General features: G+C 31.7%; 1 protein-coding gene across 6 annotated transcripts in view; it reads left to right on the forward strand.

Annotated features, from left to right (window-relative positions):
* Positions 1-16,342, forward strand: part of LOC139497881 (uncharacterized) — a 33,081-nt gene that overhangs the window by 8,134 nt on the left and 8,605 nt on the right. For all 6 annotated transcript variants that reach the window (XM_071286142.1, XM_071286123.1, XM_071286154.1 and 3 more), the window contains 12 exons: positions 1,376-1,496; positions 2,370-2,468; positions 3,535-3,632; positions 5,726-5,851; positions 9,013-9,087; positions 9,379-9,505; positions 10,474-10,731; positions 11,298-11,330; positions 12,046-12,128; positions 13,914-14,042; positions 14,596-14,670; positions 16,135-16,273. In XM_071286142.1, the coding sequence (XP_071142243.1) occupies positions 1,380-1,496; positions 2,370-2,468; positions 3,535-3,632; positions 5,726-5,851; positions 9,013-9,087; positions 9,379-9,505; positions 10,474-10,731; positions 11,298-11,330; positions 12,046-12,128; positions 13,914-14,042; positions 14,596-14,670; positions 16,135-16,273 (1,359 nt within the window). In that variant the 5' untranslated portion in view covers positions 1,376-1,379. The remainder of the gene's footprint in view (positions 1-1,375; positions 1,497-2,369; positions 2,469-3,534; positions 3,633-5,725; positions 5,852-9,012; positions 9,088-9,378; positions 9,506-10,473; positions 10,732-11,297; positions 11,331-12,045; positions 12,129-13,913; positions 14,043-14,595; positions 14,671-16,134; positions 16,274-16,342) is intronic.

A 16,342-nucleotide genomic window follows, 5' to 3' on the forward strand; every position in this document is an offset into this window, starting at 1 on the left:
ATAGACAATTGTAATCCTCTTTTGTCTACCTTTAACAAGGATACGGATAGGCATCCCAATTTTCTTTTTTTCTCTCGTTTAAGCAAGGATATAGAATCATTTTCATAACAGCGACGACAAAACCATTTCTTGGCGCGCTAATTTTATTAATTGACTGGATCAGACTAGGAGAATGTTCGTCTGTCATATAACTTGTCATATCATAAAATTGAGAAAGGAAATGGTGAATATGTCAAAGCGACAACCACCCGACCATAGAGCAAACAACAGCCGAAGGCAACCAATGGGTCTTCAATGTAGCGAGAATTCCCGCACCCGTAGGTGTCCTTCAGCTGGACCCTAAAATATGCATAATAGTACAGTGATAATGGACGTCATACTAAACTCCGAATTATACACAAGAAACTAAAATTTAAAATCATACAAGACTAACAAAGGCCAGAGGCTCCTGACTTGGGACAGGCGCAAAATTGCGGCGGGGTTAAACATGTTTATGAGATCTCAACCCTCCCCCTATACCTCTACCCAATGTAGAAAAGTAAAAGAATAACAATACGCACATTAAAATTCAGTTCAAGAGAAGTCCGAGTCTGATGTCAAAAGATGTAACAAAAGAAAATAAATAAAATGACAATAATACATAAATAACAACAGACTACTAGCAGTTAACTGACATGCCAGCTCCAGACCTCAATTAAACTGATTGAAAGATTATGTCTTCATCATATGAATATCAGGTACAATCCCTCCCGTTAGGGGTTTAGAATCATACTATCATAAAATATATGAGAAGAACATAACCCGTGTCATGCCAACAACTGTTTTTTAGAAATAAATGTGTTTAGTTCCGATGCATACCTGTTAAAGATATTCAAAACTGTTGGGTTCTAAAAGTCTAAATCATGTAATACGAATATCTAGCAGAGGAATATACATAGTGTGTTGATTTAAATGTTGAATACTTAAACTTTTATTTTTCTTCTCGTGCACCTGCATGTACTTTACTCAATTATTCTTCTTAAAGCCCTACCGAAAGTCTTCTGGACTACTGAGTGAGCGAAAAATCACTGCTATCGATAGCCAATGACAAACAAGGTAAAGGTAAATGATTCAGTATTAATCAACATAATGATTGCGGTTGTCGACGTTGTTATGAAAATGATTCTAGATATATACTTTATTGTTTTCCTCCAGTGCGGTCCTCTACAATAGTTTCTGTCTTGAGATAGTTAATGATATAAAAATAAATATCATTTTAACGACATTTCTATTTCTGACCATAGCTTAAGTAGTTCCAAATAATTAGATCTGATTATACTTTTAGATATATTGCAAGACTATTTATTAATTATATATCAATGATTATACTTTGTAGAGAAATGGCAAGACGGCCGTGCCTTTCCTTATTTACCCTTATTTGCGTTATAACCGCTGCACTTCTAGCTGCTATTTATTTCCCAATCGAATTTGGCAACAAGAAAGACGAAACAGCTAGTGTATGTATACTTAAAAAAAATATATTGCATGGAAACATTATGTATTTCTTTTTCGTAAGCTCCAACGATCACAAAATGCATCTTTCTTGAATGTTACACCCAATTGGAAAATGATTATAAGGTTGCTGTTCCTAAGAACCTTAGTTAAGCAATCGTCGTAACCCATTTTCACACATCAGTTGTTATGTGTTTTTATGATAAGGTATGTTCCACTATAATTTTACGTGTTAGGTCTTCATATACTTGTAATAGTTATCAAAAGTACCAGGATTATAATTTAGTACGCCAGACGTGCGTTTCGTCTACATAAGACTCATCAGTGACGCTCAAATCGAAATATTTATAAAGCCAAACAAGTACAAAGTTGAGAGCATTGAGGATCCAAAATTCCCAAAAGTTGTGCCAAATACGGCTAAGGTAATCTATGCCTGGAATAAGAAAATCCTTAGTTTTTCGAAAATTTCAAAGTTTTGTAAACAGGAAATTTATTTAAATGACCACATGATTGTAAAGCTGATTAATTGGTAGTTAGTTGTAATTGTTCCTCTCTGAAATGTTGGATACATGTCCTTGACATCATACAGTGGACAGGTTAAGTTTTCAGTAATGGCACAAGCTAATAATGTCAACACGATTGGATATTTGTCAATCTGAAATCGCCCATTTAGCTCCAACCTTGTTTTCATGTTCAATACTAGTATTTCAAAATTTATATTTTGGTCATTATGGTCATGTCTTAAAAAAGATAAACTTTTCGATAAATTATATAAAGTAAACAGAAAACGTTTACTTTTTTTGCTTATCATCATTTTCTTTTCATTTATTATTTAAATAAAATAATATAATATTTTTTTTTGTATTCGTTTATTGTAGACATCTAACTTATTTGTTATCAAAAACGATGTAACAGGAGCAAAGCTGAATGAAGTTCGAAAATATCCATTAAAAGGAGATAAACATTGTCTAGCTACAGTAAGAACAATATTATTTAGTTTATTGTCATCAATATTAAGAGAGATACTCAGTTAATATCAAGGAATAAAGAATACAATGAGAGTTTATGCCAATCAAACATTAACCCAAAACTCAAACAAGACCATTCAAGATTTCCAGAAGTAACGAGACAAAAAAAAAACTACCATAAAATACAAAAAAAACCAACCCCATACTAAAAAAACAACCGCTGAAGAGGTCCTTAACTTGAGACATTAATATGAACATGTTTCTAGATTAAACAACACTTTTTTAAATCTTGCAAATCACAACCCTCACATTGATTCTGTGAGAAAAAATCAAAGGGGACTAAGATATTCACGTATTTTGTCGTAGTGGGTTTACTTTGTTATTTGATGTAAACACACTAATCTTACAGACATTCCAAATATGTCAAACTATGTATTTTGTTTTGACAATAGTTATTAAAGGTACCATTATTATAATTCAGTACGCCAGACGCGCGACTTGGTCTATTAAAGATCCGCGGCTGCACAAACTAGCGACCATAAGCATCCGAATTGATCCAGAAGAAACATGTCATTTTATTGTTTGAGATTAAGCTCAGTGTGAGAAAAAAAAATACATATAGAACATAATGATCACACACTTTGCAAATAATCAAATGCAATCTTAAAAAAAATGGCAATTGTGGTTTTGGTCTTCGTATTCGTTAAGATTTCGTCAATAAATTACCATAAAAAAAGACAATTAATTTGTAGAAACTTAGGATAGAAAAATGCGTTGAACCATAAAAACTACAAAAAAAAAAAAAAAGAACGAGCACCCTGAATCAGTTTTACTTGGGTTGAGGTGAAGTTCAGTTTTTCATTAATTGTGTCTAAGATTTTTTTTTATATATGTTATACAAGTAGCAATTAAATGTGTTTAAATGAGATCACTTACTTTATCATACTAACGTTTCTGTTAAAACGTACTTAATTCCTTGACAATAGATGATTGAATCAAATTCATTCATGTGAATTCACGGCATATTGTGCTAGCTAGAAAGACTATTTGTAAGAATAAATTATTTTTCCTATAGGTAGAATCATATCTAGACAACAAAGGACAATTCATTATCCCATCAGAGGAACTGTTTTCTACACTACCAGACAATGTTATCGCCTGTTTATATAAAAGGTTTGTGAAAAAATTTGATCACTGCTCCAAATTATAATTGTCCTGGTTATACCCAGAAAGATATACATTCCGATATGCAACTATGTAATTATGGGTTAATATAAATTCAAATAGTAGACAATGTATAACGTTCAAAACCCTGTTCGTCAAACGCAATAAGAACCAAGTCTATAGCAGTTTATGGTCCCATCTGTTATTAAGAAATGCAATAGCAGTTGTCTATTGAAGGGTGTTCTTATGTATATGTATATATTTATGACAGAATTAGTCAAGTAATATTGAATTCGTTTTTGTTATATCACATCAGATTATTTCAACTGATGATGATGATGACGGTGCTCTTTTCGTATCGATTTATACATTGAAAAGTTGAATCAAACATCACCCTTTTCAAGCTTCAATTGTATACTTCTTTTCACCCCAACTAGCGTACTAGAGTTTCGTTAAATATTTCACATAAGATTAACATTATCATAAAGTCAAATATAATAATTTCCTTTAACTTATTCGGGGCCTTGATAACCGAATGGGCTTATTTCAGCTAATATAAAAAAAATATATAGCTCAGCTACTGTATCGAAAGCTTATCAACGATGAAGTTATGATTTTGAGTACCGCACGTTGCATCGCCATTCTAAAAAGACTAGAATTCCCAGTTTTCTTAACGAAGGTGGTTGTTCTCTCTGGAAACTCCGGTATCCTCCAACAATAAAAACTGGCTGCTACGAAATAAACACGATGCTGAAAATGGCGTTAAACACCGATCAGTCTATCAACTAAAGTTAACCTCATTCTTCTCTATTAAAGAATTAATATTGCTTAAATGTAAACAACACTGATACACTGTGCATCAACTAGTATGTGAATAATAGTTATAAACGGTTATTTTGATCTTCACATTATCTTCAGTCTTATCCACTGCGTTTCATTGCAGTAATGGTTGTCCTCTCCGGAAACTCCGGTATCCTCCACCAATAAAAACGGGCGGCTACGAAAAAACCACGGTGCTGGAAATAACGTTAAACACTGACCATTCAATCAACTAGTTCGTGTTACTTATTCTTTAGTTTTCTATGTTTCGTGTGTTCTATTGTTTGTCTGTTTATTTTTTTCATTTTTAGACATGGCGTTGTCAGTTTATTTTTGATTTATGAGTTTGACTGTCCCTCTGGTATCTTTCGTCCCTCTTTTTTCAACATCATTCTTCTCTAGTAAATAATGTGGTTAACAACACTGATACACTAGTATGTGAATAATAGTTATAAACGGTTATTTTGGTCTTCACAATATCTTCAGTCTTATTCACTGCGTTTCATTGAAGTAATGTTCAGAAAATTATATTACCGTCAATTAATTACTATTTAGACAATTCTATTGCAGTCGACTCCGTACTGTTCAGAAAATTCTATTTTAGTCAATTTAGTACTGTTTTAGATAATTATATTGCAGTCATTCAGTTGTTCTGATTGAGATTGTAACATGGTGATGACTACTGTACCCTTATTTTGACAATTTAACCTGTTGTGTCTGTTTTGTTCACATATCCTTGTAAATGTGTTGGAATTTAATGCGATTGTCATACAAGTGAGAGGTTTAGCGCAATAAAAAGTTATCAAAGGTACCGGGATTAAAATTTAATACGCCAGACGTGCTTTTCGTCTACAAACTTTATACTTGTTTGACTTCTTACTTATTTTGATATGTGAGTTACTGATGAGTCTAATGTAGACGAAACGCGGGTCTGGCGTATAAAAGTATAAGCCTGTTACCTTTCATTACTATTTGAAAGCTTTAAAAAGTAAAATGAGAAACCTTAATTTGTATACGGAATTTTCATCTGCATGTAAGAATTTGACCATGATTTCATTTGTTGACGATACATGTTATGTTAAGTGTTTGCTAAATAAGTTTCATCAACTAAATTTTATATACATGTGTATTAACTATATCTGTATGATCTGCATGATTGTACAAAGGTTGCACAGACTATATTTGACTTCAACTATTACTTTTCTTTCGTCTCTGTTTCTGATACTATTTTAAGTCGTATATTTAATGTTCGAATAATGATTTGTGTTATTATTATATTTTAGATATGGAAGTACGCTACAGACATACTGTCCAATGCACGGCCGTCACGGAAGTGTTAAGGATGGATGGACTTTTTGTCAAAGTGGATGCTACACACCAAATGCAAATACAATGATTTATGCTATCAGGTTAGGAAAGGAATAGGGAAATAAGCTATAAAAACTTTATACTATAAGCATATTAGTTAGTTAATTTTAGTGAGATATAGTTGTTAATTTCTGTGTCATTTTGGTCTCTTGTGGAGAGTTATCTCATTGGCAATCATACCACAACATCTTTTTCATATATACATGTAAAATAAATCATAATTCATGGATTATTTTGATGAAACGTTTTCTTTAAAAATATTGCCATTGGTAAATAGGCGTTGTTTTTTTTTTGTTCGCTTTTGTCATTCCGGGGCATGATTTCATAGCTTTACTGTCCCATATGGGTTTTGTTTATTGTTGAAGGTCGTATAATGTCCCATAGTTGTTTACATCCTCGTCATTTGGTCTTTGATGGACACTTGACTCATTGATAATCTTACCATTCCGCTCTATTTATATGTCTTCTTTGAATGTCCATAACGTTAAAATAATAAATCCCTGGGATGCGTTTAAAAGGATTTTAGTCTCAGATGCATGATTTTTTTTATTATCGAATTATTTTTGGCTTTTAACTAGCTGCGAATACTCTCAAATCGTACTTTCGTGTTAATTTAACCTGTTGTAGATTATTTTTGTGACTATTTGCGGACCTAAGAACTACGGTTCCGCAGCTAGTTGATACAATTTGTAATGCTTTTTTTAAATTTAATTTTAACTCATTTTGGGTTATATCTCGTCTCTCTATTTTCAATATATACCAGCTATGATAAGTGTTTGGTATGAATATAATTTTTCCCTTTTGTTCTCGTACTATGAACGACCTAATTATTTATTCTGTAAAAAATATTAGCGTATTCCATTATTGTATACCTTACAACAAAACTATTTTCATTTACCTGTGTAATTTATTTTATTTTGAGGCATTTTGTCCAAGTATCGGTTGTCTTTCTGATATAATTTAACATCTCACCCCTTATATTTTGGATTTTGTATTTACATTATGTTATTGATCAAATTTATTCGTTCACTGTATGTTCACTTGTTTGTGTTTATATGTGTTTTGATTGAGTTGAGCCGTTTCAATTGATATTTTATAGTGTGTCGTTTTATGTTGTGATTTTACACTATTATTTCAGATAAGGATGAATGTTGGTTCCAATCTAATTGTTTTAACTCGCTGCATATGTTTACACCTGTCCGAAGTTAGGAACTTGATGTTCAGTTGTTGTTGTGTGTTGATGTGGTTCATACTAAGTGTTTCTCGTTTCAAGTTTTATTTTTATATAGATAAGACCTTTGGTTTTCCTGTGGAATGGTTTTATCCTAGTAATTTTTTGGGCCATTAATAGCTTGCTGTTTGGTGTCAGCCAATGTTTCAAGTTGAAGATTATACTTTGACCTATAATGGTTAACTTTTAAAAAGTTTGACTTGGATGGAGAATTGTCTCGTTGGTACGCATACCCTATCTTCTTATATCTATCTACACCGTGTATCATCAGTACACCGGATAAAGGTACTAACCAAGCGGACATGATCGATTTTGATCTTACAAGGTAACGAAGATCTTTGTTTTGCTTTATCAATATTCAATGTACATTTCTCAACATTTGAAATTCCTGCTCCCAAATAATTTTTGTATCAATTTTTTCCTATTTATAAAACAACTTTAATATTCAAATAAGAACAATTAACTTGTTCATGCGCAAATAGTTGTGAAAGTCAACACCACTTTCAATTTCGATGCAGTTGTTGAGACATTTACATGTTTTATCTGAAAGAATCCTAATACAGGGCAGCAGTAATGGTTACCAATCATAAACCTACATGTGATTACTCATTCCTTTAAACTGTTTGGGTAATAAACGAGTATGAAAAAAAGTTTTTGTGTACGGTGTACAACAACTTAACTATGCACCGTACATAAGGATTTATGTGGTCAGCTAAACACCGTACACAACGCTTTTAAGGGAAAAAATATCGATTAATAACATATGTATGAAAGATTTCAATGCCATTTATTTTGATCATTTGATATATATTTCAAGAAATGAACAAGACAACAGAGGTATATGATCTAATTAGTTAATGTGCCAAACCAAACGGGCTTATATAGAAATTTATACTCAATTCATAAATCTTAACATAAACCCCCAACATACGTTGAATTACCAACCGGTATAATCTTTTATGTTATGAATGTCATTCATAATCAATCTGTTATATACTGACCGGCTTTAAAAACGCAAGACTCATTTAGTAGATTTTTTTTTCCAAACCATGTTTGATCCTTATACAACTACTATTCATGATTATCATACTTCTTTCTCTTTTGAAAAAATCAACATCTGTGGTTATTGAACATACCGGACTTTTTGAGATCGCACGAATTTCAGTAAGCGAAATTTCGAACCAATAAAAGATTTTTTCATTTTTTTCTTCTTCGTGAAACACATCTTTCAAGACTTAAATCAGTTAAAAAATATTGCATCTCCATATTGCCAATCCTGAGGAATAAAACACTGAATCAACCCATTAGAATACTGCAAACAGGAAAACGTGAACGTGCTGCAACCAGACAATTTGACGTAAACAACGGTTGAACAACGGCAAAATCAGAAGGTGCAAAACAGAACCCATAACGTGCCGAACATAATTGGTCAACCTTTCTTACAATCATTTTGGTGTTTGTTACAGGCAGTCATTGCTTTTGACGGCGACACGTTCATTGGTAAGGGGAAACCGGCGTTTCAGTGTATACTTCTGTTCCTAAGTTTGTTTACAAAAAATATGCATATTTGAAAATGCGAATTAAAGAGAATTATCTAGTGTTGCGTTTCTAAAGTAGGTCAGTATATAGAAAAACCAATACAAGTATTTGAGTTAAAGGGGTAACATATGATGCTATTAAAATAGGAATATTCACCGCTCTCTTTAAGTCCGACATACAGGGGTTTCAAACTTATACCTTATTGTCTAATTATTGTATCTGATGCATTTTTTTAGTAATGGAAGGTTTACAAGCTTACTGTTGAAACAGTTTGTTTAAGTACCCTGAACTTCTATTTCATAGGCTGAAGGTTGAAGAATGCAGGTTATAATTTTTTTCTTCATAAAATGGATTTGCCAAAGTATATCTGATGTTCAAAAATTTCGTTGCTTGTTGTGTGAATAGCTTTTGAAAAATTCATTTTTGTTGCAGTTCGGTCAACGATGCGGTAAATGAGAAGAGTGCGAAACTGAAGCTTAATTCCAATGTAGAACGCTTCAGTATAAAGTATGTACAGATATTTATCAATTTAGTAATGCATGATTTCTCAAATGGTCAAAAAGTTATAAACAGTTATTACACATAGTAAAGGTTTTCATATGGCATTCCAATCAAACAGTTAAAAGGCAAAAAAAAGAAAGAAAAAAAAAAGAGAAAAAAAAGCGGTTTCTTACGGGGAAAATCATTTGTTTATTTTCTTGATAATTTGTAAATTAAGAGATTTATGTCTTCAATCATGTTACCGATTGAACAATTTTGGTTGTGATAATTTTCTAAAATTGTATAATTTGTTTTCAGACAAAACACCGGTTGGACTCTTAGTAAACAATTAGTAGTTTCAAAAAAGGTCAATGGATCAACAGGTCAGAACACACAGACCGAGACAGATTTGACTAAACTTCTGGATAAAATCAAAACAAAAACGGTAAGATTTTTACATGAAATCATATTGTGATGAAAATTTTCCAGGATATAAAAGAATGTTATCGCAGTTCGAAATTCTAAGTTCAAATGCAAAACCCTTTAATAAAGATTACAATAGTAAACTAATCTGTATGATAACATTCTTTAATATTGAAGAAATGTGTGCAAAATTGAAAGTAAGTTAATAAAAGGCTGTTATTTCGAGGGTTGGATAGCTACATTAAGATGATTCTAGAGATAAATGATCAATCACCCATATATATATATATATATACGATTTTCATGTCATGAAGAGACATTCGATTAAGTGTAAATCTACAGAGCCCTATTGGTCTCATTTGGTCAAAGACATTAACACAATGCATCATGCATCATACAGTTGGTCTCAAACAGTGTTATGCATTTTATCTGTTATTTTCACACTGTTAGTCTCTTGTAATCTCATATAGTTTCATACAGTTGGTAAATTACAGTCTCAAACAGTTGATCCCATAAAGTGGTCTGAAAAAGCCTTACACAGGTTGTCTTATAAGTCTCAAACATTCTTATACATTTGGACTCATGCTGTCTCATACAATTGGTCTCAGTCTCATAAAGTCTTACACAATTTTGTTTTTTGTAGTCTCATATAGTTAGTATTACACACTCTCTTACGGTGTGTCTTGTACAGTTTCATACAGTTGATTTCATACAATTGTTGTTATTTTAAAGTCAAACGCTGAATATGTAAAGTCTGAAATTCCAGCACTGTTGGAATTTAATCATTACCATACTCAATCAATTGAAAGTTATCAGAAACTACAATATTAATTATTATAATCCTTCATTTGAACCTTATCATGTTTTTGATGTAAAAATTATCATGATCCTTTCTTTGAACATGATTATGGTTCTTCATGTTGAACATTTGTCATGATCATTGAATTATTTATTATGATCCTTTATCTTGATTTTCTTTACTTCTTTTAGGGAACAGAAGATGTACTTATCATCGATGCTGGTGCTCTAACGAAACAAATCTTGACTACAGTTTTAAAGTCCGCTGTTTTAGAAAAATTTCAACAGGTGTTAATACGGACGAACTACAGGTCAGGAGGGAGCATAGACTATAAAGCCGCCTTACGCCATTACAGGTCAATTTACGAAGAAGGATTTAGATTATTTTGGTCAAGAGAAGAATGGGGATGTGCCCGGGGACTTCTAACTGGATGTCTTTATTTACATTTTGTAAGATTTATATTTTACAGATATCAAATTAATGAAAATCCGACTAGTAAGTTAAACATGTCATAAAACTTTTAGGTACGTTTATATTAAGTGTACCGGGCAGTAATTCGAAATACAACTTATCAGTTTACAGAAATTAACGTTGACATTCTTGAAATCTTTCTGAAATAATAACCGACATTTCAAAAAGGATTTCTGAAGTGATAATCGACAAATAAGTCAAGTGAAACAGTTTTGAAAATGAAGTTTTATTTGTCAACTCATTTAATCCGCAATTTCTAAAGTTGAAAACAAACTTCATAACGGGTCAAATAAAATACGCTGTTACTCATTAAGATCTTTAAAAAAGGAATATTTCTAATTTTTATCTCTTTTTGTTAAGACTTTAGTTATATTTTGCGGTGGTTAGATTCACACAATACTGTAAATACGAAAAACGAAAAGTCACATTTCCATATTGTAAAAAATGGTAAGTTTAATGTTAAGTTTAATTGATTAAAAAGTAAGCTGCAATGTCGGATTTTTGTCTTCAAATTGCTGATTTATATTAACCTTTTATGTTTTAGATGCACAAGGACTGCAGAGATTCCTCGAAAAAGGTTTGTTTCAAAATAATGTTACCTTTAGAATGAGGTGAATTTTTAATAATATAAAAATAAAATAAATGCAGAGCTCTATCATTGACATATCAACAAATCGAATAAGACTATTTGGTAGTGACACAAGAACTGAAATATGCATCGATAGGACAGCAACACAACAATACTATCGAACTACAAAGAGTTACTTTCAAGTAAATAAATCAACAATATACAAGTATTATTTAACAATAAATCCTTCTTAACATTACAACGTATTTCAAAAAAACCTTTACATTTTATAACCTAAAGTTTGAATTTTTTCGAAATACTAAATACTTTCTTCCTCATGCACTTTAACTGTATTTGGCAAATCTTTCAGAAATTTTGGGAAATCATTGCCTTTCAATGCATTTAAACTTTTATTTTTTTATTGTAAAATTTTCGATTGCAACTCTCTTAAGAAAAAATCATTTACTGACCTACTGATGATCATTTGGATATGTATGATGCTTATAATTGTACAACAATGTTTTTTACGTTTTAATTTCTTATATTTGCTATGAATTTAAAAAAAAATGTGTTCAGTGGGTTGGACTTGCAGCGTATATTTTTGGTGGAGAATAGTTGCTGTTTTCCTATTTCAAATCGATTGTTACAAGTATTGTTTAATCAATAATGCAATAATTTCGTTATAAGAAAAGTTAGAATTGATATTTTTTTGGAATGTTTGCAGATGGATGATACACATTTAACAATTCCAGATGAGTCTACACTAAATTCATACGGTAATGCTACAATTACGGACTTGTACACAAGGTAATACACAATTAACAATTCCAGATGACTCTACACTAAATTCATACGATAATGCTACAATTACGGACTTGTACACAAGGTAATACACAATTAACAATTCCAGATGACTCTACACTTAATTCATACGATAATGCTACAATTACGGACTTGTACACAAGGTAATACACAATTAACAATTCCAGATGACTCTACACTTTTAAAATTCATACGATAATGCTACAATTACGGACTTGTACACAAGGTAATACACAATTAACAATTCCAGATGAGTCTATACTTAATTCATACGATAATGCTACAATTACGGACTTTTACACAAGGTAATACACAATTAACAATTCCAGATGAGTCTATACTTAATTCATACGATAATGCTACAATTACGGACTTGTACACAAGGTAATACACAATTAACAATTCCAGATGACTCTACACTTAATTCATACGATAATGCTACAATTACGGACTTGTACACAAGGTAATACACATTTAACAATTCCAGATGAGTCTACACTAAATTCATACGATAATGCTACAATTACGGACTTGTACACAAGGTAATACACATTTAACAATTCCAGATGACTCTACACTTAATTCATACGATAATGCTACAATTACGGACTTGTACACAAGGTAATACACAATTAACAATTCCAGATGACTCTACACTTAATTCATACGATAATGCTACAATTACGGACTTTTACACAAGGTAATACACAATTAACAATTCCAGATGACTCTACACTTAATTCATACGATAATGCTACAATTACGGACTTGTACACAAGGTAATACACATTTAACAATTCCAGATGACTCTACACTTAATTCATACGATAATGCTACAATTACGGACTTGTACACAAGGTAATACACATTTAACAATTCCAGATAACTCTACACTTAATTCATACGATAATGCTACAATTACGGACTTGTACACAAGGTAATACACAATTAACAATTCCAGATGACTCTACACTAAATTCATACGATAATGCTACAATTACGGACTTGTACACAAGGTAATGCAAATTGCGTATTTCTTCACATGTTCTCCTTATTTTTTCTAATAAATAGCACGATAGTTTTGTTGACATCAGTTCTGGTAATAAAAGTATATTGATTCTTACTTTGGTACCAGTGGATTATCACCCGTTTTTGCGTATTTCCTCAGCGCATTTCATGAATGAAGGAACAGATTGTTATATCTTTCTATCAATATTTAGGTATAGTCTGTGTTATTGAGAATAAAACTTTAATAACTTTGTCAAAGCTTTGTCACTGGATTTTGCAAATCAGGGAAAAAGGCTTTTCAAAACTGGGACATGGCACTATCAGAAAAGCAGTTTATTTATTCTTTTTCTGTATTATACTGTTTCATAGACCTAATTTTAAGCCGTACATAACTTTACACTAGCACATTGATGACATCACTTGCTCCTGAACTTATGTAATTTACATAAAGCTTAGGTTAGCAATTCCCTCTTATTTTAACTGAGCAAATGTTAGCTCTCGAACGCACCGTGTTACCCATAAGAAACTCTTTAAACACGGTGCTACACAATAAAAATTCCTGATTATTTTTCTGATATAATTTAATATAATCAGATTAAATTTATTTAATCAATATGTAAGAACTATTTCATTACAGCAACATTGACTTTAATATATTTTAATCAATAATATTTTTAATGTTTAATTCAACAGAAATATTAATACTTTTCTTTATTTTTCACTTTTCTTCTGATATAAAATCCTATTTATTTGGTTTATTAGGTACTTAACATCACTCCAAATACATTGTACCCAAGTTATACGACCTGGAATACTAAAAGATGGTGGATGGAACGTTTGTCATGATGTTAAATATAGACCAACAGTAAATTGTCTTGTATATGACTTTGGGTGAGTATGTTGAATTTGTTATTTATATAAATAGTTATCAAAAGTATCATATAAAGCAAGACAACACCACTGAGCCTTATGTCTTCGGGTGAGTGTATTTAATTTGATAATTTATATTAACCGAGACAACAAAGCAGAGCTTATGTGTACATGACCATGAAAAGATAGCAGACTTGTTTTGTATTAGGTATTTTAACTATTACATTTAAAGGTACCAAAACTATTTCTGACATTTATCTTGTATACATTAACTATATTCAATGCCTCTAAGTTTATAAGAAATTTAAGGTTTTTGCTGGCATCTGCTTACATAACTTTAACTATCATGCCCTAGCCTTGATTTCACTCAAGTTCGTGTTTCAAGTACAGACAAAGTCATAATCATTTAAGAAGTCTTATATCTAAAACAATCAAATTAATTAAAAAATCAACGACTCCAAAAGAAATAAAATTTGTAGCAGGTAGGGTATACAGTAATTCATTCCTTACTATTTCATGATAGGAAATGATTTCCTACTATTTCAGGATTGGAAATGATTTCTTACTATTTCAGGATTGGAAATGATTTCGTTTTTGATGATGACATAACGAAGATATATGGCTGTGAAGTTCATGGTTTCGATCCAACGTACGTATTATTAACGTTTATTGTTAAATGTTATAAAAACCTGTTGCGAATAAACTCATCATAGATACCAGGACTAAAAATTTATATTTACGCCAGACGCGCGTTTCGTCAACAAAGGACTTATCAGTGACGCTCGAATCATAAAAAAGATTTAAAGGCCGGATAGTTAAAAAGTTATTGAATTATGCGGTTACTTAGCTGAAATCAATTGATGATCAACACTAATAAAATCGTGACTTGACAACAAGGATCGGTTACATAAGCTAGACATACGGAAATAAATCTGTTACATGCAACTCACTGTCAAAAGATTATCATTTCGAAGGATTTAGATTTGGATGCTTCATGCTTTGTATATACATTTGCCGTATGTGGTGAAGTTTCTGTCCATTGTTCGTTATCTCATTTTCATGGTTCAGTGACTATTGAAAAAAGATAAGATTATTGTCTTTTTAATATCTCTCTTATTGTGAGTAATAGGAAAACTATAGTTAGTAGGTTCGTACCTTCCTATTAGCTTTTTTTTACCTGATCTCGACCGTATGTCATGAATTAGTGAACAAGATAAAGTTTTTGTGGTCAAGTCCATATCTCAGATATTTTAAGCAATGGTCTACTGTATTTGATGCATGGAATGATTGTAATGTTTACTTGACTGTCGTATATGGTTCGTCTGATTTTGTTCTCATTTTCGTGGTTCAAAAGTCGAGTGATTTGAAGGCATATACGTCTTCCTTGCAGGGTTAATTTTAACTTTACCTCATTTCTATGGTTAATTTTTCATTAGTAAGTTTTTATTGATTGGTCCTTGTTTTAGATAGAATAAGCACAATATACGATATAAGACGAAAACTGTTAGTTATTTTAAAATGAATATTACCCAGTTCAATAGTGATCTTATATCAGTCCACATGTAAACTAGCAGAATAGGTGCAAAAGATACCAGAGGGACATTCAAACTGATAGATTGAAAGTAAACTGACAACGCCATGGCAAAAAAAGATAGTACACAAGACACAACACAGAAAACTAAAAACTTAGCTAAACGAAACCTACCAAAAACTTAGAGTGATCTCAGATGCTCCGGAAGGGTAAGCAAATCCTGTACCACATGTGGCACCCGTCGTGTTGCTCGTGTTGCTCTTGTTATTATAATATTATAAAGCAGGTAAATAGTCTAGTGCGTTATGTTTCTTCACCAAAAGGGAACGGTATTGTAGTTACAACAACATATGGAACAAATCCGATATAATCTGTAAAACGAATATTTTATAACGGTCTACCAACTCGTGATGGCGTCCGTAAAATTTACGAAGGGATGATTTTTACTTGGTCCTTGGTTGAATAGCTTCCTTGTGAGCAGAAGCAAAAGACGGTGGCATTTTTTGTAAGTTTCAACGCAGTTCGAATTCTTCTTTTCTATTTCCATTATCTAATATTTATTGTAATTTGTTGGTATTTAAGCATGAAAATGAAATCAAGGAGAAGATCTGAAAAAGCTTGGTTCCACGATGTTGGTATTGGAGAAGTTGAATATACAAGACGTAACAAATTTAAGATGTCAACATTCCAAAATATTAGTAAAGCTCTTGGTCATGAAAATGTAAGTACATGTTTTGTTCTGGGAGGACTAATATTTCATTATGGTATACTTGAACTAATTTAAGAAAAG

Source organism: Mytilus edulis, chromosome 1, assembly GCF_963676685.1.
Source record: "Mytilus edulis chromosome 1, xbMytEdul2.2, whole genome shotgun sequence".
In the NCBI taxonomy this organism is placed as follows: domain Eukaryota; kingdom Metazoa; phylum Mollusca; class Bivalvia; order Mytilida; family Mytilidae; genus Mytilus; species Mytilus edulis.